The sequence below is a fragment of the Rhipicephalus microplus genome, chromosome 9 (assembly GCF_043290135.1).
Source record: "Rhipicephalus microplus isolate Deutch F79 chromosome 9, USDA_Rmic, whole genome shotgun sequence".
In the NCBI taxonomy this organism is placed as follows: domain Eukaryota; kingdom Metazoa; phylum Arthropoda; class Arachnida; order Ixodida; family Ixodidae; genus Rhipicephalus; species Rhipicephalus microplus.
This window is the reverse complement of record NC_134708.1, coordinates 93112548-93136766: the sequence shown is the minus strand read 5'-3', so window position 1 is coordinate 93136766 and position 24219 is coordinate 93112548. Positions and strand designations below refer to the sequence as shown.

The 24219-nt window shown below is 47.2% G+C and overlaps 1 protein-coding gene across 1 annotated transcript in view; it reads right to left on the bottom strand.

The window, feature by feature from the left end:
• The window catches only part of LOC142771404 (uncharacterized), a 123109-nt gene that overhangs the window by 89515 nt on the left and 9375 nt on the right, over positions 1-24219 (bottom strand). The window contains exon 4 of the mRNA XM_075872884.1: positions 20383-20466. Coding sequence (XP_075728999.1) covers positions 20383-20466 — 84 coding nt within the window. The remainder of the gene's footprint in view (positions 1-20382; positions 20467-24219) is intronic.

The window sequence follows — 24219 nt, the reverse complement described above, 5'->3', positions numbered from 1 at the left end:
GATCCACGGTTCGGGTGTGATCGTCATTAAAGGAGGCGTTGCGCCACCTAAGAAGAAATACAGCTTTGTTCGCGCGTAGACGTAGCCTGATGCTCCTCTAAACAAAAGCTTCTGCAGCTTACAAGCAGTTGTAAGCGTCCTAGCTATAACGGCCTGATCTGGATACAGAAAATGGCTTCTTTTTACACCTAATCGGCTCAAAGACGAAAAGATGCGCGCGGAAGGTGACACAAATTCGGTATTTCTAATCGTAAGCACTTTATTTTTGTGAATTATTACTTTAGATAATTAATTGGTGCTCTCAAACGCAAAACGATGCACCTGCGTTTATAGAAACCTGTAGGTTACCGTATTTTGCCTACTGCTCCGCTCAGCCAGCTGGTGGTAGCGCCACTGCGCATGTGCAAGAATGAATGATGATTTTTTTTATCAGTAGAGTTTTCTGGCGCAAAAGTCATGGGTAGCCAAAGAGCACCATGTCTGGAATGTAATGTAAACATGTCACCAATGCTTTCGATGGCAGAGTGTAATACGGCTGTATAAAGGCCTAAAACCACCTGCTGTATAAAAGCGTAAATTGTGTGTATACGGTATAAGATTATGACAGTGATACGCGATTTGATGCAGTGGCCTTGGTATTCACAAGTGAGTGATAGTAAAACAGCACGAATGTTTTCTCAACCCCTTTGAAATCCAAGGGTGAAAGGCAGGTGCTTCTCAGAGTGACTATCGCAGCAACCACCTCTGCGGAGAGGTTATGCTACAGTTTTCTTTTGTATATGGTGCTTAAACATTGAATTTCATCTAAAATCGCAAATAATGACTGATATTTAGAAAGTGGTTCTTCGCCATTGAACATTCCAGGATGAATTGGAATGTGTTCCTGGTAAGCCAACGAAAAATTTCTTATTCTAATAGATTCTAATTCACTGCATTGTATGAAGATGTGGTTGACAGTGAATGATTCACCACATCTATCACGCAAAGGTGGATCTCCACCGCACAAAAGCTATGAATGTGTGCTGTTGGCATGCACTGTTCATGGCCTTGTAAGTGGTGTAACCTGTGTGGCGTCGCCCCGCCGACGTGGTCTAGTGAGTAAAGTACTCGGCTGCTGACCCGCTGGTCGCGGGATCGAATCCCGGCTTCGGCGGCTCCATTTCCAATGGAGGCTAAAACGTTGTTGGCCCTTGTACTCAGATTTGGGTGCACTTTAAAGAAGCCCGGGCAGTCAAAATTTCTGGAGCACTCCACTACAGCGTCTGTCATAATGATATATTGGTTTTGCGATGTTAAACCTCACATATCAATCAATAAATCAACCTTTGTAGCGCAATTTTGATACCGGTGGCCATCGACCAAGGAACGGTTTGATGAGGTGCAATTTATTTTCTGAGTCGCTATCCCACGTTTTTTGCCAATAATCTCTGAGCTTTCGTTTAAGATATGGTTTTCTGTCAGGAGCAGGGATACCTACAGATGTATTAACGACGCTGTCTGGGACAGATGTGGCTAGCTTCTCCGCCATCCCTTTACCTTAGATTTCGCGGCGTCCTGGTACCCTGCACACTACAACACGCTGTTTAGACTTGTACACTGTGCATAGTAGTGCTTGAAGCAAGACAAGGACAAGGTATTAGTGTTTTTAAGTTTTCAAAGCCTTTACGACGCTAAGGTAGTCTGTGTGAAAATTGCCTTTAGTTGTTTTGAATGGTTGATGCGTTTAACGACCTTAAGTAAAGCGTAGGCATCTGCAGTGAAGATGGTCGTATTAGGATGCAGTAGGCCAGCTTCCCAAAAAGATGGGCCGACAGCTTCGTGCGACACAGAAGTGTGAGACTTGGAGGCATCTGTGACGAGGTCAGGACAATTGTATTTGTGTGTACGTTATAGGAAGTACGTGTAGATATGTGCTCCAGGTGCGTGTTTCGTAACTTTCTCGAAGGATCTATCACATTTTATTAGCTGCCATATCCACGGTAACAGATGCGCTGCAGGAGCCATCAGGCACTGATCAAGAAGTGGCACTCCCGTTTCCTCAACGAGGCTTGTTACTCGAAGCGAGAAGGCCGTCGAGATGAAGGACGGTTATTATACAGCGTGAAACTGGACAAGTTTTTCACTACAGAGTGTGATGGGTATTAACTGTCTGCGTTTGCTTTGAAGTAACACACAAAAGACATATAAATCCTCTGCAGCTGCAATGACCACTCGTTCGACTCGACGTACGAGCGTTCTACGGGACTAGTGCGAAAAGAATACGTAGAAAGACGGATGCGCAAATGATGGACTGGGTCATGCATTTTTTGAGATCTTGGGCTGGTGGACTGTGAGACAATTTCTCCATATTCTAAGCGCGTACGTATGAGGCTTTTGAAAGATTCATCACGCATTTTCTATCACTGCTTCATGATGTCTGCGACAAAACCTTGAGTATATTCATAGCTTTCAGGCGCTTGTTCTTGAGGTTTTTCAGGTGAAGTACAAATGTTAATTTCTTGTCTATAACTAGGTCTAGAACTCTAGGCTCAGTTTTCACAGCTAATCGCTGTCTGGGGAGGTCAATAATCGGATCAGGTTGGAGACCTCTCTTCCTTGTAAATAAAACACACGTGCTTTTTTGCGGCTTAAGGTTGAAATCATTCTAATATGCCCATTTAGCAACCTGATTCAAACCAAGTTGACGTGGCCGCTTGCACATTGCGAAGTTGCATAATTTGTAACCTATCTGCACATCGTCGACGTATGTGGAATAGAACATATTGCGTAGAATGCTGGAATGAAAAGTATTCATTTTTATAATAAAAAGTGTGCAGCTCAAGACACCACTTTTTGGCACACCAGTCTCCTGGAAAAAGGTTCCTGACACGACATTCTATAACCGGAGACAAAAAGTGTGGTTGCACACATACCTTCGATTATGGTCAGCATGTTACCTTGTGCGACTAATTGCGAGAGGTGTCGCAGTACGCCGAAGTGGCAGGTGGTTTCGAAAGGTTTCTTGATATGAAGAAACAGCGAAAGGAAGAATTGATTATGAACAAAAGCATCACGAATCGGCACTTCGATTTTTGACAATTGGTCAGTAGTGGATCTATCCTCGCGAAATCCACACTGGTGTGGATCCAGTACATCGTTTGTTTCTAAAAAATCTAAGAGCCCGCTGTTCATCATTTTTGCGAAACGTTTACATAGAAAACTTGCAATGCAATCAGCCTGTAACTTGCCACGGAAGAGGAGTCTTTTCTTGGCTTTAAACTTGGAATTACAATGGCTTGTTTCCAGACAGAGGGGATCTGGCCGGAAAGCATATACGGCATTCTACAGGTGGAGAACTGCTTAGAAGTTTCATATACAACACGGTTGGAGACCTGTTCGAGGTGTGCCCCTGGAGAGTTCGCCTGGTTCTTTAAGCTTTCGCCCTGTGTGTTCACAATAGGTAGTGGGCAAGATCTTCATCGCACTACCTAGCTTACCACGTTGCAGACTTTTGCCTCCTGTGTATATGATTGATACCAGATAAAAAAGTTATGCCAACTTTCACTTCTCACCAGTTTGTGCTTTTTTTCTGCCTCAAGACTTTATGTTTTTAAAACTGTCAAGGTTCTTGGCTCTCGGTGAGTATCAAAGTAGCCTCCATGCCTTATTTTGCTTTTTTAGCATTAAGACAATGACTTTTCTACTAAGGAACACGCCGTTGGGTGTACAGATCAGTTGGTGGGATCAATTTTGGGGCAGCATCAATAAGAAGAGCTATAAAGTTATATACAGCTGCATCTATGCTTAAGTCGCGAATATCAGGCTAACTTATGTGAGTTGCTTTTTGAAACTGTTCCCAGTCGGCCTTGCCTATCTGCACCTGGGAATCTGTGAAGGACCTTCATAACCTAATTGTGTGCGCGAATTATCGGAAAGTGGCCACTTCTGTAAGGATTGTTTATGGCTTTCGAGTTGAAAAGAGGTGTAATTGTTGGGGATGTGGTGCTAAGGTCTTTGGATGAGTAGGTTTTGTTTGCCAGACTATAATATGTTGGCTGCCTACGATTTTAGAAACAGGCATCGGAGAAACAAAGGAATTGTTCATATATACGTCCTCGTTCATCGCAGCGAGGCCCCCCCCCCCATAGTTCACTATGTCCACTGAATTCTCTGAAGACCATATAAGGTTCTGGAAGCTCATCTAAAAGAGCCTGTAGTTCATGTTTTGTAGCTTATGCTGTGTGGGTATGTCGAGAGAGCAGATGGGGATGAGCCTTTTGAGGCTCATCCCCATCTGCAAAAACGGCCCGAACAGCCACTGCCTCAAGGCAAGTTTGAAGTGATAAGTGTGAGCATGCAACTCCTTGGTTAACAATAATGGCTACGCCACCAGATTACGCCAAAGCAACATCTCGGTCTTCTTAGAATGTAGCATAATGCCGTTAGAAGTTCGTTGTTTTAGACTTTAAATGTATTTCTTGTGCACACAGCACTTTCGGCGAAAGTTTGTGTGATATTCTTGGATATAATTGAGGTTTCTGAGCCGTCCTCTGTTGTTCCACTGTAGGGTTTGTCTCCACTGTATGTGTAAAGTGATGCTGAGTGTACCAAGGGAGATGTTGGGTTAAGTTACAGGGCCTTTCCCAGGGTTCGTAATGCTTAATTTATTATTTCTGGAGTTATCGAGATGGTCTCGTCGCACCCTAGGCGCTGGGTGCGCTGTCACGATAGGTGTAGTGGTCGTTGCCTCTTGCGAAGCATCGGACACGCGCTCTTGTGAGCGAGAGAGTCGCTGCGAAAGCCTCGCCTTGGAGGAAGAGCCTCCCTTTGGCCCGGTGGTCGATGGCGCTTCTTTCAGGTTCAGACTCCGCCTGCTGTTGTAAGGTTTAGCAGGGGCTGGTATGGCTGAGGCACTCTTGACTGCAGCCTCCGTAGGGGCTTTCGACGGTCCTGCGTTTTCGGTGCGTGTGGCGCAGGTTACCGTTCATTCATTTTCTGCTAGGGTAGGCCGGCTTCGTTGTGTTTTGGGTGTAGCAGACTTAACTACTGCTACCACGGAGGCAGGCGCCCCTAGCGACAGCTCTTTATGCTTGGGCTGTGCAGGTGGCGATAGCTGCTGCGACGCTGCCACCTCACGCACCCCATAGGTTCTGCCGTGAAAACCAAAACATTCTCTGCGTGCTTTCTTAAATGAGATGTTTTCGCGAATATTGCGTGTCAGTACCTCTTTTACTTTTTTCCAATAAGGGCATGAACACGAGTACACCGGAAGGTCTCTGTCGGAGTTCACGCAGTGTGGCGCTTCTTTGCAGGTGTCTGAGGCATCACCTTGGGCACCACATTTTGCACATGTGAGTCGGCCCCGGTAGCTCTAATAGCCCTGGCCATCTCGTTGGTATTAGAATCTTCGGCGGGGGTTGGAATTGTGTGGACAAACAGGTCTGTTTGTATAGCCGGTGTCTGATGTTTGTGGTAGTGCACTGGTTTCAAATGTGAGTATAAGGTGTTTTGTTGCGATTTCTCCATAGTGTCTGCGCGTGACAATGCGTTTGATGTTTGTGACATTCTTAACTTTCCAGCCTTCGAGGAGTTCTATTTCCGATAGGTCAAGGAGATCTGTGTCTGATACGACTCCGAGTGCGGGGATCATGGATCAGTGAGGTGTCACAGAGATGGGGATGTCACCAAAAGTTTGCGGATTCTTAATTTTTTTGAACAGTTATTTGGCACGGAGTTTAAGAAGCGGGTCTTCACTGGCCATTTTTTTTAACTTCATAACCAACCCCTAAGGTGGCTGTCAGTGATTGGGATACTATGAATGGGGACTTGGTTCTAGCTATTTTGTTCGGTTTCTCAGTGTGGACATCATGATAGTGAGGAAATATTCCTTGGCGGTGACCTAAAAAAGAAAATTCATCAGTGCGTACTCGCTTCATGGGTTCTGGGTTTTCATAGCGATACAATCATTTAGGTAAAGGAAATGCTTGGTGCATGATATTGATACGTGTATAGAACTGTCGCCCCGACACAGCTGAATTGGCACCCAAATGAAGAAGACGACAACGTGGTTGTAGTGGGTTGGACTCTCAGCTTCTCCCGTTGGCCTGCTTGACTGTGCGCTCTCTAAGCCGTTAGCAAGACCAGCTCTCAGTGAATAAATATTCCCCGTAACACCTTTTGGTGGGAGGTGCTGGGTTTTCACACAACCCGACTCTGGAACTCCGCAGTGGAGGCCAGCTTTGTCCAGCCGCGATGCCTGAAACTGGCACTCAGGCCTCGCCATCCGCGCCGGCTCTATCACCTGTTATTCCCCCCCCCCCCCATCTTCTCGACCCTGGCACGTTTTCCGGGACGGACAGCACGGACGTCGAAGAATGGCTCGCATTATTCGAGCGGGTCAGCAAGCACTACAGGTGGGACGAAACGCTTATGCTGGCAAATATTCTATTCTACCTATGGGGTACGGCACGCGCCTGGTATGAGACGCATGAAGAAGAATTAACCAGCTGGGACACATGCAAGCAAAAGCTTCGTGATTTGTTCGGTTGGTCAGTTGCTCCTCAGATGGCAGCCAGGCAGGAACTCGCGTCGCGTATTCAATCATCGATGGAGTCGTACGTCACGTACATCCAAGACGTACTGGCACTGTGCCGGAAGACTGACAAAAACATGTCCAAGGCGGACAAGATCAGCAACGTGTTGAAAGGCATTGCTGATGATGCTTTCAACATACTAATGTGCAACAACTTCACCACTGGCGACTTCATCATATCTGAATGCCAGCGATTTCAGCAAGCTAAAAGCAGGCAAATCACCCACCACATCGCGAGACTACCAAACACTGCTGCGACTTCGTCTTGCGACGATTCTGCAGCACCCCGCTCACTTGCGCCTCCTGCCAAAATTGCAAGGATTGTTCGCCAGGAGCTGGAAGCCAAGGCACCCGCTTCCTATCAGGCCGCTGCGCAAGACAACTGAGCAACAGTCTCGCTCATTCAAGCCGTCGTACATCAGAAGTTTGCTAACCTGGGCGTCCAGGTTCCCCAGCCCGCCAGACTTATGCCGCAGCCCATGAGCACTCCCGTCCACAACGCTGACCACCACTCTGCTCCATTTGTCGCTGCGGCAGCTTCGACTCCTCGGTTTCCACCACGCTACTGAAATCCATCTGAGTGGCGCACGCACGATGATCGACCCTTCTGATTTTCTTGCTCTCGAGTTGGGCACATCTCCCGCCATTGCCGCAACAGGTGGTATTTCCGGCCAAGCTTTCGTAATGTAGATCGGCTTAGGACCGCGGACACTATTCGCAACCCGGTTTTCCGGATGACCATAATCTGGACCCTTCAGCTCGCCGTTCATTTCCACGCTCCGAACCGTCCTACGCTGACGTCGTCGCCCACAGAAACTAGTCTAGCCGCTCGCCGTCACCTCAGGGTCGGCCGTCACGCTTCCTTCAACGCCGCCACTCTCCGTCACCGGCTTATTCTGCCCATTCCCCTGGAAACTGACGAGTGCAGCTCCTGGAGGTGGCGCTGCGTTGACGCCTCGGAACGAAAACCCTCAACCGGCTACAAATTCAAGACGCAATTTACTTCGGGTGTTCGTTGATGGCCACGCCCTTACTGCTGTAATTGACACTGGTGGCCAAGTATCTGTTATGAGTTCTACACTTCGATCTCGCCTGAAAAAGGTTCTCACACCAGCTGTGTTTTGTACTGTTCGAGTTGCCAATGGAAGTCAAACATCGGTGCTTGGTATGTGCACTTCCCGCGTTACTTTTGCTGGCCACCACATTTCCGTTCTCTTCGCAGTCCTCAATGCTTGCCCAAACGACGTCATCCTTGGAATTGACTTCTTAACCGCCCACTCCGCCCTCATCGATTGTTCTACCGGTATCTTATGGCACGAATTGCCTTTGTGCTCCCATTTCACTCATCCAAGTCACACTCGGCTACGGTCCGTGGAGTCTCTACGGCTACCGCCCCAGGCTGCTTTGTACGTTCCTCTGTCGCCCTTCCCGTCCGTTCCTGATGGAGACTATCTGGTAGCTCCTCTCATTGATTTGACCCTTACGCACTACATCGCACTACCACATACTACTGTGATTGTTGCTAACAACACGGTGCTACTTCCAGTTCTGAACTTCTCTACGTCGACCCAAGTTCTTCCCCAAGGCATCACTTTAGCCGATCTTTCCACCCTTGATGAATGTTCGATTTGTTCTTTTACACCTGACACTAAGACCATGACAAAACTTGTCATCACGTCACAAAATAAGGCGTTCCTCGACAAAATGATATCCAGCGACCTCTTACCTTCCCAAGTTGTGGCGCCTCGGGGTGTTCTATTTTCTTAACTGGATATCTTTGACGTCGACGACCGTCCCCAGGGCCGCACAAGTGCCGTAACCCACCGCATCGACACCGGCGACTCCAGTCCACTCCACAAACGCCCTTATCGCATGTCACATGCTGAGTGCCAAGTAATACAGAAAGAGGTCGAGAAAATGCTGAGTAAAGACGTCATTGAGCCTTCATCGAGTCCTTGGGCCTCCCCTGTGGTCTTAGTTAAAAAGAAGGACAACACCTGGCGTTTTTGCGTCGACTATTGCCACCTGAATCGAACCACCAAGAAGGACGTTTATCCTTTATCTCGAATCGATGATGCGCTCGACTGCCTTCACGGCGCCAAATATTTCTCGTCCCTTGACCTTCAATCTGGATACTGGCAAATTTCTGTCGACTACCACGACCACGAGAAGACAGCATTCATCACACCCGACAGCCTTTACCAATTCAAGGTCATGCCTTTTGGGTTGTGCAATGCCCCTGCTACTTTTGAACGTATGATGGACTCTCTTCTTCGCGGTTTCAAATGGTCGACCTGCCTCTGCTATCTTGGTGATGTAATAGTTTTCTCGCCTTTCTTAGAAAGCCACCTGTCTCGTCTCTCGATAATTCTTGACGTTTTTCGTTGCGCTGGTCTCCGACTGAATTTGTCGAAATGCTCATTTGGACGTCGGAAGATTAAACTACTCGGCCACCTTGTTGACGCCACTGGTGTTCAACCCGACCCTGACAAAGTCCGTGCAGTCCGAGAATTCCTGGTTCCGCGTTCCACACAAGAAGTTCGCAGTTTTATTGAGCTCTGCTCATACTTCCGCCGCTTTGTCTTCATTTTCGCGGATATTGCTAAGCCTCTCATGGATCTCCTCAAAAAGAATGTGGACTTTCCTTGGGGAAGGGACCAAGAACATTCCTTCGCGTCGCTAATTACCACCCTCACATCACCACCTGTGTTGGCTCATTTTGATCCAGTGGCTCGAAGAGAGCTTCGCACCGATGGGAGCCGCCTTGGCATCGGTGCTATACTGGCTCAGATACAGAATGGCACCAACCGTGTGATAGCCTACGCTAGCCGCCTTTTGTCACAAGCGGAACAAAATTATTCCATCACTGAGGAATGCTTAGCCCTCGTTTGGGCTATTGCGAAATTCCGTCCGTACTTATACGGACGTCCGTTCGCAGTCATCACGAACCATCATGCGCTTTGCTGGCTGTCAACGCTTAAGGACCCTACAGGAAGACTCAGTCGATGGGCGCTTCGATTACAGGAGTACACGTTCTCGGTTGTTTACAAATCTGGAAAGCTGCACAGCGATGCTGACTGCTAATCCCGGCACCCTGTTGATCCACCTAGCTCCACTGATTTGGAATCCGATGCCTGCGTTTTAGCCATCACTGACTTTCTTAATCTACAGGGGATCAACTGCTACCATAGTGCTTCATAAAGAAAGCAACAGAATACCAATCAAGAAGGGTGTAAGGCAGGGGGACGCAATCTCGCCAATGCTATTTACCGCGTGCGCACAGGAGGTTTTCAGAAGCCTAGGATGGGAACAGTTAGGAATAAGAGTTAATGGAGAATACCTTAGTAACCTGCGCTTCGCCGATGAAATTGCATTGCTGAGTAACTCAGGGGACGAATTGCAACTCATGATTACGGAGTTACACAGGGAGAGCAGAAAGGTGGGTCTTAAAATTAATCTGCAGAAAACGAAAGTAATGTACAACAACCTCGGAAAGGAACAGCGCTTCGAGATAGGTAATAGTGCACTTGAAGTTGTAAAATACTATGTCTACTTAGGGCAGGTAATTACTGCGGAGCCGAACCACGAGATTGAAGTGACTGGAAGAATAAGAATGGGGTGGAGCACATTTGGCAAGCACACTCGAATAATGACAGGTAGATTGCCACTATCCCTCAAGAGGAAGGTATATAACAGCTGTATCTTGCCGGTACTTAGCTACGGAGCAGAAACCTGGAGACTTACAAAGAAGGTTCAGCTTAAATTGAGGATGACGCAGCGATCAATGGAAAGAAAAATGGTAGGTGTAACCTTAAGAGACAAGAGAGAGCAGAGTGGATTAGGGAACAAACGGGGGTTAAGGATATCATAGCTGAAATCAAAAAGAAGAAATGGACATAGGTCGGGCATGTAGCGCGTAGACAGGATAACCGCTGGTCGTTAAAGGTAACTGACTGGATTCCCAGAGAAGGCAAGCGGGTTAGGGGGAGACAGAAGGTTAGGTGGGCAGATGAGATTAAGAAGTTTGCGGGTATAAATATGCAGCAGCAGGCACAGGACCGGGTTAACTGGCGGAACTTGGGAGAGGCCTTTGTCCTGCAGTGGACGTAGTCAGGCTGATGATGATGATGATGATGATGATGAATTTCTTAACGTGGCTGACGAACAGCGCCGAGATTTATCGCTGCTCACCATCATTGACCGCCTTTAAACGCGTTATGCTGACCTTTCTCTTAGCAGATACCTGCTTCAAGACAACGTTTTGTACTGCCGCAACTTACACCTCGACGGCACGGAAATTTTACTCGTCGTACCGCATCACCTGCGAAAGGATGTTCTGCGACAATTCCACGACGCTTCAATTTCTGGAAATCTAGGAGTCTCCAGAACTTACGACCGCATTCGACGACGAGTATTCTGGAAGGGTCTGTACCGCTCTGTTCGCCGTTACGTCACATCTTGTGACCTCTGCCAGCGCCGAAAGAAGCCTACGACTCCCCCTGCCGGTCTACTTGAACCTATTGAAGTTCCAGCGGAGCCATTTTATTGAGTGGGGTTGGACTAGCTAGGCCCCTTTCCTACTTCTACTACTGGAAATAAATGGATTGCAGTGGCCACAGACTATGCCACTCGGTATGCAATCACTCGAGCGCTACCAACCAGCTGCGCAACCGACGTTGCCGACTTCCTGCTGTACGACATTATTCTTCAGCATGGCGCTCCGACTCACCTGCTCAAAGACAGTGGTCGCTACTTTCTATCTCGTGTGGTTGATGATCTACTCCGAGCTTGTGCTACCCGTCAACACTTCACCACATCTTACCACCCTCAGACTAACGGCCTTACGGAGCGACTAAGCCGCACATTGACGGACATGCTTTCCACGTACGTATCTACCAACCCCACTGATTAGGACATAGCTCTTCCGTTCGTAACCTTCGCCTATAACTCGTCGCGTCATGAAACAGCGGGCTACTCCCCTTTTTATCTACTCTTAGGACGTCATCCCTTACTGCCTTTCGACACACTGCTTTCATCAGACCACCCATCCTCCACCTCGTACGCTCAGGATGCAATCACCCGTGCCCTCACGGCACGTGCGGTAGCGCGTGCTCGGTTATCGTGGTCGCAGACAGCACAGAAGTCTCTTTATGAACGTCGACATAGAGATGTTTTTTCTGCGGGTTCTCTTGTTCTCCTGTGGCTCCCATCTCGACGTGTTGGCCTCTGCGAGAAACTACTATCGCGATACGCTGGGCCCTACCGAGTCATTTGTCAGGTCACACCTGTGACCTACGAGATTGCCGCTACCACAAACTCATCAGCTGCTGCACCCAGAACGGAAGTAGTCGACGTTTCTCGTCTCAAGCCCTACAACGCCGACTCGCTCATTTAACAGGCACCGAGACGGTGCCTTACGGGCCGGGGTGATGATACGTGTATGGAACTGTCGCCCCGACACAGATGAGTTGGCACCCAATTGAAGAAGACGACAACGTGGTTGTAGTGGGTTGGACTCTCGAGCTTCTCCCGTTGGCCTGCTTGACTGTGCGCTCTCTTAGCCGTTAGCAAGACCAGCTCTCTGTGAATATATCTTTCCCGTAACAATATCGAAATTGGATTCGGCAGCGGTGGCGGTCACCCACTACGGAGCCCAACATAGGGATGCTACAAGATTCAAGGTACCGAAAACATTCCCACGTCAGCCGTACACCGCTGCTATAATCAAAACTGGGAAGTAATCGATGAAAGTAGGAGACAGGACAGCGAAGTAATAGAAGCAAATATTTGAGAGAGAGAGAGAGAGAGAGAGTAAAAGGCAACTGCCGATTTTTCCTGGGTGGGTCAGCCCAAGGGTGCTGTCTACGTGAAGCCGGGGCCAAAGGGGTGTGTTGCCTCTGCCAGGGGGCCTTAAAGTTCCCAATACCCAGCGTCGGCTTAACCCCCAGGATCCCACTTTCCCCGGACACGGCTCAGCATATGCACTGCTAGGCATAAAAGGGAGTCGACCCCCCCCCCCCCTCCTCGATAGCTTGAGTCCGTGGTGTCGCTACACATCAAACGCTTGCAGACGCCCCTGCGGGAGCGCATGCACAATCCGCTCAGGCGCTTAGCGTGTGAATCGACCATCGGAGTAAGCTAAGTATCACGTGACGCGAGAAGAGACGACTGAAATGGCAGACTCCTGTGCCACGAGTCCACGCTGCTCGGGAAACGCAGTGGTTCTTCAGCAAACACGCAAGTACCGATGGCACTTCAATACACACAAGGATATGTACCTCTTGCAAGAAGTCATGGCAGCCAATCCCTTCGAGTATCCCCGCTTGTCGAGTGAAGTTATGAGAAATGTTCTAGTGCTAACACTTGGAGCCACAAAGGAGCGTCTCGGGATGCTTCTTTGGTATTTCCGTAAAAGGGACCTCGTGAATCTTCAATACTAATCGATTTTATGTAACAATAGTAACAATTTGTTATTTAACAGCAGCTACTCTTCCCCCTATGCAGAAAAGCTTTTTAGTTTGACATGTCACAAAACAACGTGGTAAACGCGCTGCCTCCGTGCGTTGCGTTTGGAACTATGGGCTGCCTTGAAGGCGTCGATTGTAGTCCAGCTCCAAGTGAAAGTGACAAAAAAAATAAAAACGCATATCGGTCAAGGAGTTAACTAATTCACAGTCTTTAAAATAAAGTTTTCTAACTTTCTACCAGAAAAAACTCTGTTTTGTTTTTAGACTTCTTTAACGCACGTGGCGTCGCGATAGCATTGACCGAACTTGGCTAAAAGTAATAACGTGCGTTGCACTCCTGTAACGTTGAGCACTTGAGTGGAACGGGAGACGAAGCACAAAATCGGTCAGCTAAATGTCCCTCATATTGATTCAGGGTCGAGTGCTTTAGGTATTAGTGAAGACGGCTATTTCTAAGAAGAAATACATGAATATTATGCCAATCGTTCTGGGCTTGCCTAAACGTACAGCCAAAAAAACTAATTACCTTTCAGATTGCCTTGTAGCTCGACAAATATAGCCGCTAACGTAGAGAAGGGCATTGCAGCTGCAGATATAGAGCTGCGGACGATTTCAAACACTGCACCGCTCATCCATCATACATCACAAGGCACGAACGACCGCTCAGAAAACCAATAGAGCTTGATTACTGACTGCTCTTCGTTAATATGGCAATCTTTGGCACAGCAGTATTGCCAATTCCATGGTTATCTCTTCCCACCTGCACCGCTCCTGATGCTTACCACCGAAGCAGAACTCATTGCGAATTCCCAAAACGCAACAGGATAAAAAGAAACATAACTAAATGACCAAAACTTTGAACGGCACTCACTGCGTTGCACGAGGGAAGAGCCGGCGGAGCCACAGCCCACCGTCCCACTGCTTTCCGGTCGTTATGGAAGGTGGCGCCAAAGTAGCTGCAATCTCTAGTATATGGGGCCTCTGCCGCATCTCTCGCCATTCCTCTTCTTGTTTGTCTTCGCGTTAGTTTTTCCTCCACGCTTCTGTCTGGATTTCGCTCGGAGAATTTCAAGCTGGACGGTCGCGCCCTCGCGATCTCCGACAAGAGCGTAGCTCCCGCCGACTGCTTCACCCTCCACGGTCTCCTGATGCCGTGAAGCTCTCGCATTGTGGTGCCCCGTCCTTAGCCCGCTTCGACTGGATCCCCACTTTCCTATCTCCTTCTATTTTCTGTCGTTTGCCTTCTCTATCTCTTCATCAATTTCCTTCTATTCTTTTTTTACTCCTTCTCCCCACCTCTATAGGACGCTTCACTTTGCTCCCTTAAGGGCTGCAGAAATAAACATCTTTTTTTTTCCATCGAATCACTACCACCACCACCACCGCTTCTGCCCGAAGAGTTCGTCTTTTATGTTCATTTTAGCTTTTTCATGACATCACACGACAGACGCGCACTTATCCCATCACAGAGCATCCTCCATCAATGGGACGAGGCAGGCAAACTCAGCATTCTGGCTTTTTACCTCGAGGGTGTGGCCTGGATGTGGCATATCAACCACTTGTTCCATTTCCCAACTTAGTCTCTTTTTGAGACCGCCATCGTTATGTGTTCGGTCATCCTAACATTCTTAAGTTCCGAGCCGAACAACGTTTGCGCGAGCATAGCAGCCTGGCGGGTCCGTCACTAGCTACATAAAGGACATCCTTGACTTGTTCAAGAAAGTGGACGTGAGTCCCTTAGAGTCAGGCAGACTGACACATGTTCTGAACGGCATCGCCGACGATGCCTGAACGATGCTTCTGGCCAAGAACCCTCACACCATAGCAGAGGTCATTACGCTGTGACAAAGTTACGAGAATCTGCGCCGGAATTGCTTCATGACTAGTGGACCACCATCCCGCGACACTGATAGCACGGGCTTGTCGGTCGTTTTTGATCACAGCTTGCCCGCCGAAATCAAGTCATTCGTGCCTCAGGAAATGGTCCGACAGTGTTTGGTCCTGGCTTTCTCTCCACCCAAAATGATCAACAGCAGCTAACAACACTCTTGTCTCGCGTCCACCGAACCATAGAGCAGGACATCGCGGAGGTCATTGCTGAATACTGCCACCCACACGTAGTGGGTCGATTGCAAGAGCGGCTCTACCATCTGGAGGGAAAAAATAAGATCGCGTGCTTCTTCTCGACTCGAGAGCCAGCCATGACTGACGCATCGTCCTAGTGCTGCTATTTGGTGGTTTAATAAACCCTCAGTACTAGTGATTATTTGTGACAATACTATCACCCGCCTCCAATATTTACGCCACTAAGCTGTAGCAAGGCTGCCTTCACCAATTCTTGTGGCTCGCTCACTTAGTTATACCGAAGTCTTCGCCACAACCCAACACATCTGGGCCGCATGCATACGCCGACGTCATCCATGATACCCAACTTCCGCCCATCATGCAGTCATATCAGCAGCCGCCTCGCCCATCTTGCTCGGTGACATGGCTCTAACACATCATCTGATGGTGCACTTCCGACAACCACGCTATCAGTTTTGCCAGTGGTTGTGTCCTCACGTCGCATGCTATCGCAATCACGTGTGCCAGGCTTGGGACGCTTCCAAACATCTCTGCCCACCGAGTTGCCCTTATTATGAAAAACTGCTACCTATGTCACCAACACCCATCCAACACCATCTACCCGCCGTTCACCATCTTCTTCACGCCACTCACTGTCACCGATGCGGCCATGTCCGCTTGCATGTGACCACGAAAACTATTCGCCGCAGCCACCAAAGCAAGGGCTGCGATTGTGTCAAGCTGCGAAACCCCTCAAAGAATCCCGTCCAACGTTTGAGACGTGTTTGTGAACGGTGTTCGCGCATCTACCTTCGTAGATACTGGAGCCGACCTATCGGCCTTGAGAACTAACCTTAGCCCATTACTCCTCAAAGTTATGGCACTACTTTCTGTCCTCTCCCTTCGTACAGCGAGAGCCCAAAGTATTCACCCTATTGTTGTGTACCCCAATGGACTGTCTTCGGAATGCGCCGTTGAAGTCACAGCATTGTCAACGTAGAGCGCCTCAAGGCTTACAGTGACCCACTTCTAGAATCCAGCTGTCAAGTCGACCTCCTCGTACCCGGGGTAATTGTAGTGAAGCTTTAGAAATATATATACTGAAGCGTGCCCGCGCATCTGAACAAGTCCTTTGTCATTTCGACAAAACCACGCCTATGCTCCTGCATACAGACGCTAGTAGCCATTGTACTGGTGGTATCCTGCAATAGGGAGACAAGTCTTCACGCGACAAGGTCGTCACATACGTGAGCCATGTACTTATGGCTGCCCAAAAGAATTATACCATCACCGAGCAGGAGTGTCTATGGTCGTTTGGTTTATAGAAAAAGTTCAACCTTAGCTTCACGGCCGCCAAAGCACTGTTGTTACGGACCACCATGCGTTGTGCTGGTTTTCAACAGTCGAGAAATTGTCTTGACTCCTTAGTCACTGGATTCTTCGTTTGCAAGAATATAATTTCCCTATTACTTACAAGTCGGGCGAAAAACAATAAGACGCTGACGAGATATTGTGTTGCCCGCTTCCTTCAGATCCAAATAACCAAACCATTTCTACCACACGTCTTGAGCTCTTGGACGTCCCTTCTCCACACGTTTTGTCTTTAGCTACTCTAGACCCGACTACTCCGAATGAATATCGTTCAATGTTCTATCATCAACGCGCTAATTGTTACCGTCGCCGCCTCATGAACCGCCTTGACGGGTCTTCACGGGCACCTAACGCCCTTCATCATCGACAGCTGAAGCAATTCAAGCTCGACAACTGCGTCCTGTACCGCCATATCTACCACCCCCTGACGGTCAATGCTGGGTACCCGTTCCACCTCGCTCTCTACGGGCATGTGCTCTCAAAATATACCACGAAAACTTGTCTGCTGAATGTCTTGGATTTTAGAATGCGTACGACTGCATCAGATGTCGCTACTATACTGGCCGGGTTTGTCAATAGGAGTAACGAAGTACGTTGCCTCGTGCGCCCTTTGTCTGAGTCGCAAGCTCCCTGGGTTAGCTAGATGTGGACCATCACAAAGAGTTCCGCGTCTGCTGGACTCATTCTAGGTAGTCGGCGTCGACCTTTAGGCCCCCTTCCTATGATGGCCTCTGGCAGTCGTTGGATAGAGACAGGTGTTGACCATTTTACACGCTACGCTGAAACAACATCTGTGCCTTCTGCATCAGCAAAGAAAGTTGCTGACTGTAATCTCTGAGCAATGATCCTACGTCATGGCGCTCCTCGCGTAATTCTGAGCGGTCGTCGAAAGGTATTTCTTTCCCGGCTCGTCGACAAATTCCTTAAAGGCTGCGGCATTACCACCAACACAGGCTCCTGCTCCACCCACGAACGAACGGCTTACACAGCGCTTTCATCGCACGCTGTTAGATATGATAGCCACATATATCGACCCGAACGCACTGCTGGGTATACCTAGGGCAGCCTTGACTAACTTTCTGATAATGGTGTTGAGCTTGTTCAGCTCGGCCTGCGACAATTGGAGGAGACCTGTCACGTAGGTGAAGTGACAGAGAGCGAAGGCGTGTAATAGCCTTAGAGCACTGTCCTCACCAAGGCCTCTGTGTCGGTTGGTCATTCTCTTTAGAAGCCTCAGTACACGGTCAGATTTTTTTTATTTAAATATGCTGAATGACAGTGAGGTTGCTACCTCCCGCTTCTATATCGAACCCTAAAACTCTAATTTTTTCGACCTGCTTGATCGCGGATCTGTCCTGACAGCGCAAAATAATCTTGGCTTCCTAACCTGGGACATAGCCCTAGGGCCTTCGACCCTTACCTCGATTTTTTATAACCAAAAGTTCTGACTTCGCCAAAAAATGTAGCCCCATTTCGCCGAGAGTGCTTTCCACGATGTCTACACTCCCCTGAAGTCTACCCAACAGTGCGTCAAAAGAGAAACTTATGACCTTAGGCATGCACAATACTATGCAAGAAATGACTGAAGTGCAACAGACGGCGCAGCAGGAAAGACTAACAGTACATGCGCGGGTAGGCTGATACTCAGGGCAATCGGGTCAGTCCCCAATAGATCGAAGAACCCGAAAGAAGTCGATATCGAACGAAACACGAACCCTAGAGACGTGATTAGATCCACTCCCTGGCTGCGAAACATGCATCTGGAACACAATATCAGCAGGCGAAAAGCTAGAGCGAAAGCTTTATTGAAAGAAATCGAACAGGTTGGACAACTGTTGGCCATCGTGGACGCAGCCTGGGTGAAAGGCCAAGAGGCCTACACGGCTGTGGTGGTTGACTGCCAGGGAGAGGTACGGGACGCCCTGACTGCACTCACTAAGGATTCTACGGTTGCCGAACAAGCCGTGATTGCTTTAGCTATCAGGAACCGAAAATGGTCATACGTCTATAGCGACTCCAAAACAGCAATGACGAGCTTCGACAAGGGCTATGTCGCTGAGACGGTGGTTAAAATTATGAACAAAGTGAATCCTATCAATACTGAAGTTTCATGGTTTGCTGCGCATATGGGACAAGGGGACAAAACTCTGGTCAGCCTCAATGAGGAGACAAAGTACCTGGCAGGAGGACTCGCTTGTCGTGCCGGTCAGACCCGATCTGACGCCCACTACCATTCCGGGGGCTATGAAAATAATTTATACACTTAAACGACATCACAAAATATTATTACTTGGAGCATAGGCAAATTCCACTGCCACACGCAAAATTGAACAGGGCTCAGGCAGTCACGCTACGTTTACTGCAAACTGAAACTCAGCCCACTCCATATTTTCTACATGAAACTCTCCCCGACAGTGAAATTTTAGACAAGTGTGAAGCGTGCGATGGCATCAATGGGATCAGACACATGCTGGCGGGCTGTCCCAAGACTCTTACCTACCCCGAAGAACAATGGCTTCACTGGCAGACGATGGTGCGAAGGGCGTCTTATCAAGACCAACTACGGTAGTAGAGAAGGTCCTAGATGCACCACAACGCTCAGCCTGACGGTACCGACGTGGACGCGGCCCGCCTCGGTCTGAAAAGGCCGGCCTTCGGGACGCAAATAAAGTTTTGTGAATGAATGATTATCGTCCCGGACCGCAGAAACTTGGACACAATACTGCCATTTGTTTCTTTTGCGTACAATACTTCCATTCAGTAGAAAACAGGTTACTCGCCGTTCTACCTCGTCTACGGCCGCTGCCCCTCTTGTTTCCTCGACGTTTTGTTTTTCGCTGCACCTGTGAAACGATCATCATGCTTCAGTGAAAAATTTGTGTCATGACAGCTTCATTGCCACCAGCTTGCTCGTTTCAACAATAAAGAAAAGAAAGAGGATCGCAAGCTTGACTAAGATGAATCTCATCGCGAAGTGTCCTTCAGCCCTGGCGATGAAGTGCTGCTTCTTACACCTATTCATGCTGCTGGACTGTGAGACCTATTTAAATTACGCTTTATTGACCCCTACACTGTCTTGGAGCAGACGTATCTGGTCAATTATTGAGTGGCACCCACCATTCCTCCAATGGACTGCCGCGGCCGGAGAACAATGATAGTCCACGTATCGCGCATCAAGCCTTTCACAAGGCGCTCTTGTTCGCTTTAAACTGTGGTCAGGATGACCGCTTTCGCATTGAGTGTGTGGAGGGAAGAGTTAGTGTGGGCACTTATTGCGCACATCTACTTTCTTCATTCATGTTCCTCTTTATAAATGTTCGTCGTCTTTATCAATTGTGGGAACATGGCGGGCTGGTGATCTCTGCTTTGGGTGTGTTGCCATCATCGTGCCTAGGGACTTAATACAAGTCATTTTAACCGTAACATTGCAACATGTTCTTTTTTCGTGCAACAATATACAAGCTCAGCCCGTAAAACCGCGGGACGCATGTGATTTACCAAGGTAAGCGAGTTAGGAAAGCTTGTGTCCTTTTTATTCCTGCGTACCTGCTTTGTACTAGTGTCCGTGCACACCTATGGAACAAAAATATTTCGTCGTTTTTATCTAAAGCACCAGTTTCAACCTCGAAAAAATCTGATCACTTTGACATTTGCTAAGGCGTTTAAGTTTTGAAATTCTGGCGACACGAACTAGCGAAGTCTGTATTGAAACATGAACTTTTTGAAACACTAAAAAATTGATTGGTGTCATTGACATGAGCCAATATGATAAGAGAGAACGGTTGTGTCAGGTTTCTGAGAGTGGGGCAGTGATTGCCGGAGGCAGACCTCATATTCGATTTTACGTTTTAATAACTACAGAGAATGCTAAAATATGTTTTAAAGCGTAAAATGAATTAAAATACGTACAAGCTATTAGTGATTCCACCTTAAAAATGCCGCAGGAATGGTCAGCAGCCATGAAGAGTAAAGTTTCAGTTCTTTTGAAGATGTCTAAAAGATAAGACAAAGGAAGAAATTACCGTTTGCAGAATTTTAGTAATCTATATCGTTCAAGAATAACATAAAAATGTCGCTGTAGCACCAGTGATGAAACCTTTTATCATAAGGAAAGGCTCGAAGGCTTGCAGTTTCGTTCAAGCAGACAGGAGGAGTCAAGAAAAAATCTAACTAAAGATTACGAAGCTTGTAGGCAGTTTTAGGTGCAAGGCTCCAGTATTGAGTCTTTTCTGCTTTGAAGACAGGTAAAATGCTGAAATAGACGGTCATGGATTACTACATTCTATTGAAAAAACATAAACTTTGCTTCCCCCATACGCAGAGTTGTAGCCCTTGCACTAACTATACACAAAGTATAACAACAATGTATAAAAGCTATGGCACGCACACCTATAAAAAACTTGCTCAGGGAAAATGTGTTTGTGTCAGAAGCATTGAAAAATGTTCAATGCATGCATCAGAGGTAAATTGCGTCCCATGAATCACAACATAAACTATGAGAAATTGAGATGTATACGCCCTTGAAGTAACCATGGCCGTTTCGTCAACAAACGCTGCACAGGAATTGGCACGACCAACAGGCTATTAGTTTGCACTCAACAACGAACACTCTGAGAAAGCATTCACTATCAGACGGTAGCAAAGGTTACGGTGTTTCGCCTGTCACTTACGCACTTAAAAAAGGGTAGTGCTACTTACTAAACTTTGTAGTAGTAAAGTGCTGTGAATAAATTCACTACTTAAGTAGTCATTGCGTGTAGTGAACGTTGTGACAGCACTTAACAGCCTCAAAAGCTTGTAAGTAACACTACATTCTTTAAGATTGTCGTTTAGACTGAATATAACTGTCGCATCAAAATACTTGCTCGTAGCGGTCATCAGTTCTTTAATGAGCGGTAACTGCTAACAACAGCTTTACACTTAACCATGTGTTGTGTCACATTAGCTTGCACATGCTAATACTTGCACGAGTTTTCTTGACGTCGCTAATGAGACCTAATTGTTACTCTTGTTTGATCACTCCGCACGTTCTTGTACGGTTGGCTGGTGTTGACTACCAGATGCGACCATTAGGCATTACTTGTAAGAACTCTGATATTTCCCATGTACACATTTACATCAATTTTTATCGCTTGCGCTCCAATGTCCCATGGCTGTGGTTGAGTCCACCGGATCTTGCCAAAGGACACCACTCATGACAATGATGACAGGACACCTCAACGCGCCCTTTGCCTGAATGGAACAAGCCTCCAAGTCTAAATGTACTTCCGATGTTTTGTCGCAGCTTAGCCTAAAGAAGTGTGGGTGGTCCACCAGACTAGTAGGTACGCAACGCGGTCCTCGAGCTCATATAGCTTGGCTTTGAACGAGTCTCTGGGGAATGTGTAGACGCGGTTAAATACTAGTTGCAAGCTGCACAGCTGAATGTGGCTCATGCTTACACTGCGAAGCGGCACGTACAAAAATATCTTGGATTAAATTTCATCAACTAGCGGTACTTTCCAAGCCAGCCTAACCATTTTCGGTGTGTTTTCTCAGGTAGCGTTTCATTTCAACTATATCCAGGGTATCACAACACATGATAACAGTGGCTGTACATCCTCGATTCCCGCCATACGTCACCAAACATTTTATCCCATATTTTGCGGAAAGCTCTGCAAAATTCTTAAGCGATATTTTTTAATTACTTTTTTTAAACTACCTCCAACAACACGATGCTCGCAACAAATACCACACTTGACAACGCGCGACTTTGAACACGCATGATGAACGCAGCATGTTTACCGGGCCAGTGCTACCTTTTCGCATTAAGAGTTTCCTTGCCACTTTCATATACTAGTGTGAGATTAGTTGAACAACACTGAATTACCCAACTGCTTTGTTGTGGAGTGCCTAAATACACTACGTTCTAATCTACAACAACCTGCCGGCAAGTTTCATTCTGTATTTCATGACTTTAAGTGTTACCACTACTAAGCAGGGCCGAGTTAAATTACAGAAAATTGAGGCAATAATAAGCCTCGCTGAAGACTCCTGTGGTGGTGACCAGTAGTACTATGCGCCAAGAACAAAAAGTTATTTGTTAGCAGGAGATATTCATTACAGCGAAATCGTATTAACTCATTATTGATGAGGAATCTAATAACTTTATTCTAAGTGCAGTACAAATTCGTTTGCGAGCGCTCAATATGGACTATTATCCTTTGAAGAAAGGAACACACACGCGTATGGCCCGCGCTTTTCCGTGGCTGCTTATAGCCCCATCCACCGACAGCTAAAAAAAAATTTGCCCACCTTTGATGGCACAGCCTTTTGCAATAAACCAGCAGCAGCGTTATCTAGCAGGGCTTTTCCAAAGGCGTGACTGTTTAGTGTGTTCGCCAACAGGTGGCACAGAAAGCAGACGTGTTTACTTCAGCTAACGTTTGATGGTGTTGTAGGCAAAAGCAGCAGGCCGCTCGCTCGAGTGTCCCTTTCATGAAGAACGGTAGTAAACAAACAATGCGCCAAATTGTGCGGGCAGATCGCACCAAAGTAAGCTCAGGACACGCTCATAGTTATGAACGGCGCAAAAGCACACGGGAGAGAGGTGAAGAAAAACCACACAGACACCGGCCCCCGTGTCTCTGGGTGTTTGTGCGCCGTTGTTAACTATGAACATACACCACCTCATCCAACTGTCAGTGCTAATGATCAGGACACGCTATTGTGAGCTACGTGCTACTGTAACTTCGTGGCACGTTTTATTTATGTATTAGGTTATGGAGCTTTTACTAATGAACACACCATTACCCAAAACATATGTTGCAACAAATTTAAGAGTGTTTGGGTAGTGGCTGCATCCCATTTTAAAAGGGCTTCACTCAACTAATTCAACTAATTCACTCAAGATACGCCTAAAATGAACAAACACCGGCATATACTCAAGTGAGCAGTGAGCCCTAATGTCAAAACATAAAACCATTATTACACCCCAGGAGGTCTAAAATTCTGGAGCCCTCCACTACGGCGTCTCTCATAGTCTTATGATGGCTTTGGGACGTAAAACCCCAAATTTAAATAAATCATCCAAACCATAAGACAATCTTTACGCACCAAGCAATTTTATTTACATTCTACAGTTAACGCAATTTAAATGGCGTCCTCTCTGCGTGCTTTCTCGGCCATAGCTTGCCCTAAAGCTCCAGCACATCATACAAAATGCCATCTGCTGATAAATGCTGCTCATTTGCTCTTTTGCGAGCTCAATAATTTTGCGTTGGTTTGTTGTGGCAACATATATTTTAGACCAACTTCTGTGAGCAGGGACCACATTCGGGTACTGTGCAGTTCAAGTTGACCATCAATAATATTAACCTATTAGAATTGTCGGGAGTTTTGCTCCTTACAAATGTGCAAGGTTGGGTCGGGACTAAGGCACCTATTCGAATTCACTGGAACTAATAATGAAATGACCAAGTATTAACGAGGGTTTGCTGTAATGCTCTTTTGCGAAGCTTTGCTCAAGGGCTTTCAGAAAATCATTTTCGCCGAATGAATGGCTTACACTATTTTAACTTCAAGCAGTGACTCTAAATTAAGGTACTCGTGCGTGGTAATTGAGCAAGTACGTTCGTTCAGATTAAGATTGACTGCACAAGACTGTGATTTACGGGTTACGAAATTAGTGTTTTTTCGAAATTTTTTAGACAGTGATAAAATCTAAGTATTCAGACCGCACGTGCACGGCTTTTTAAAGGCGATGGC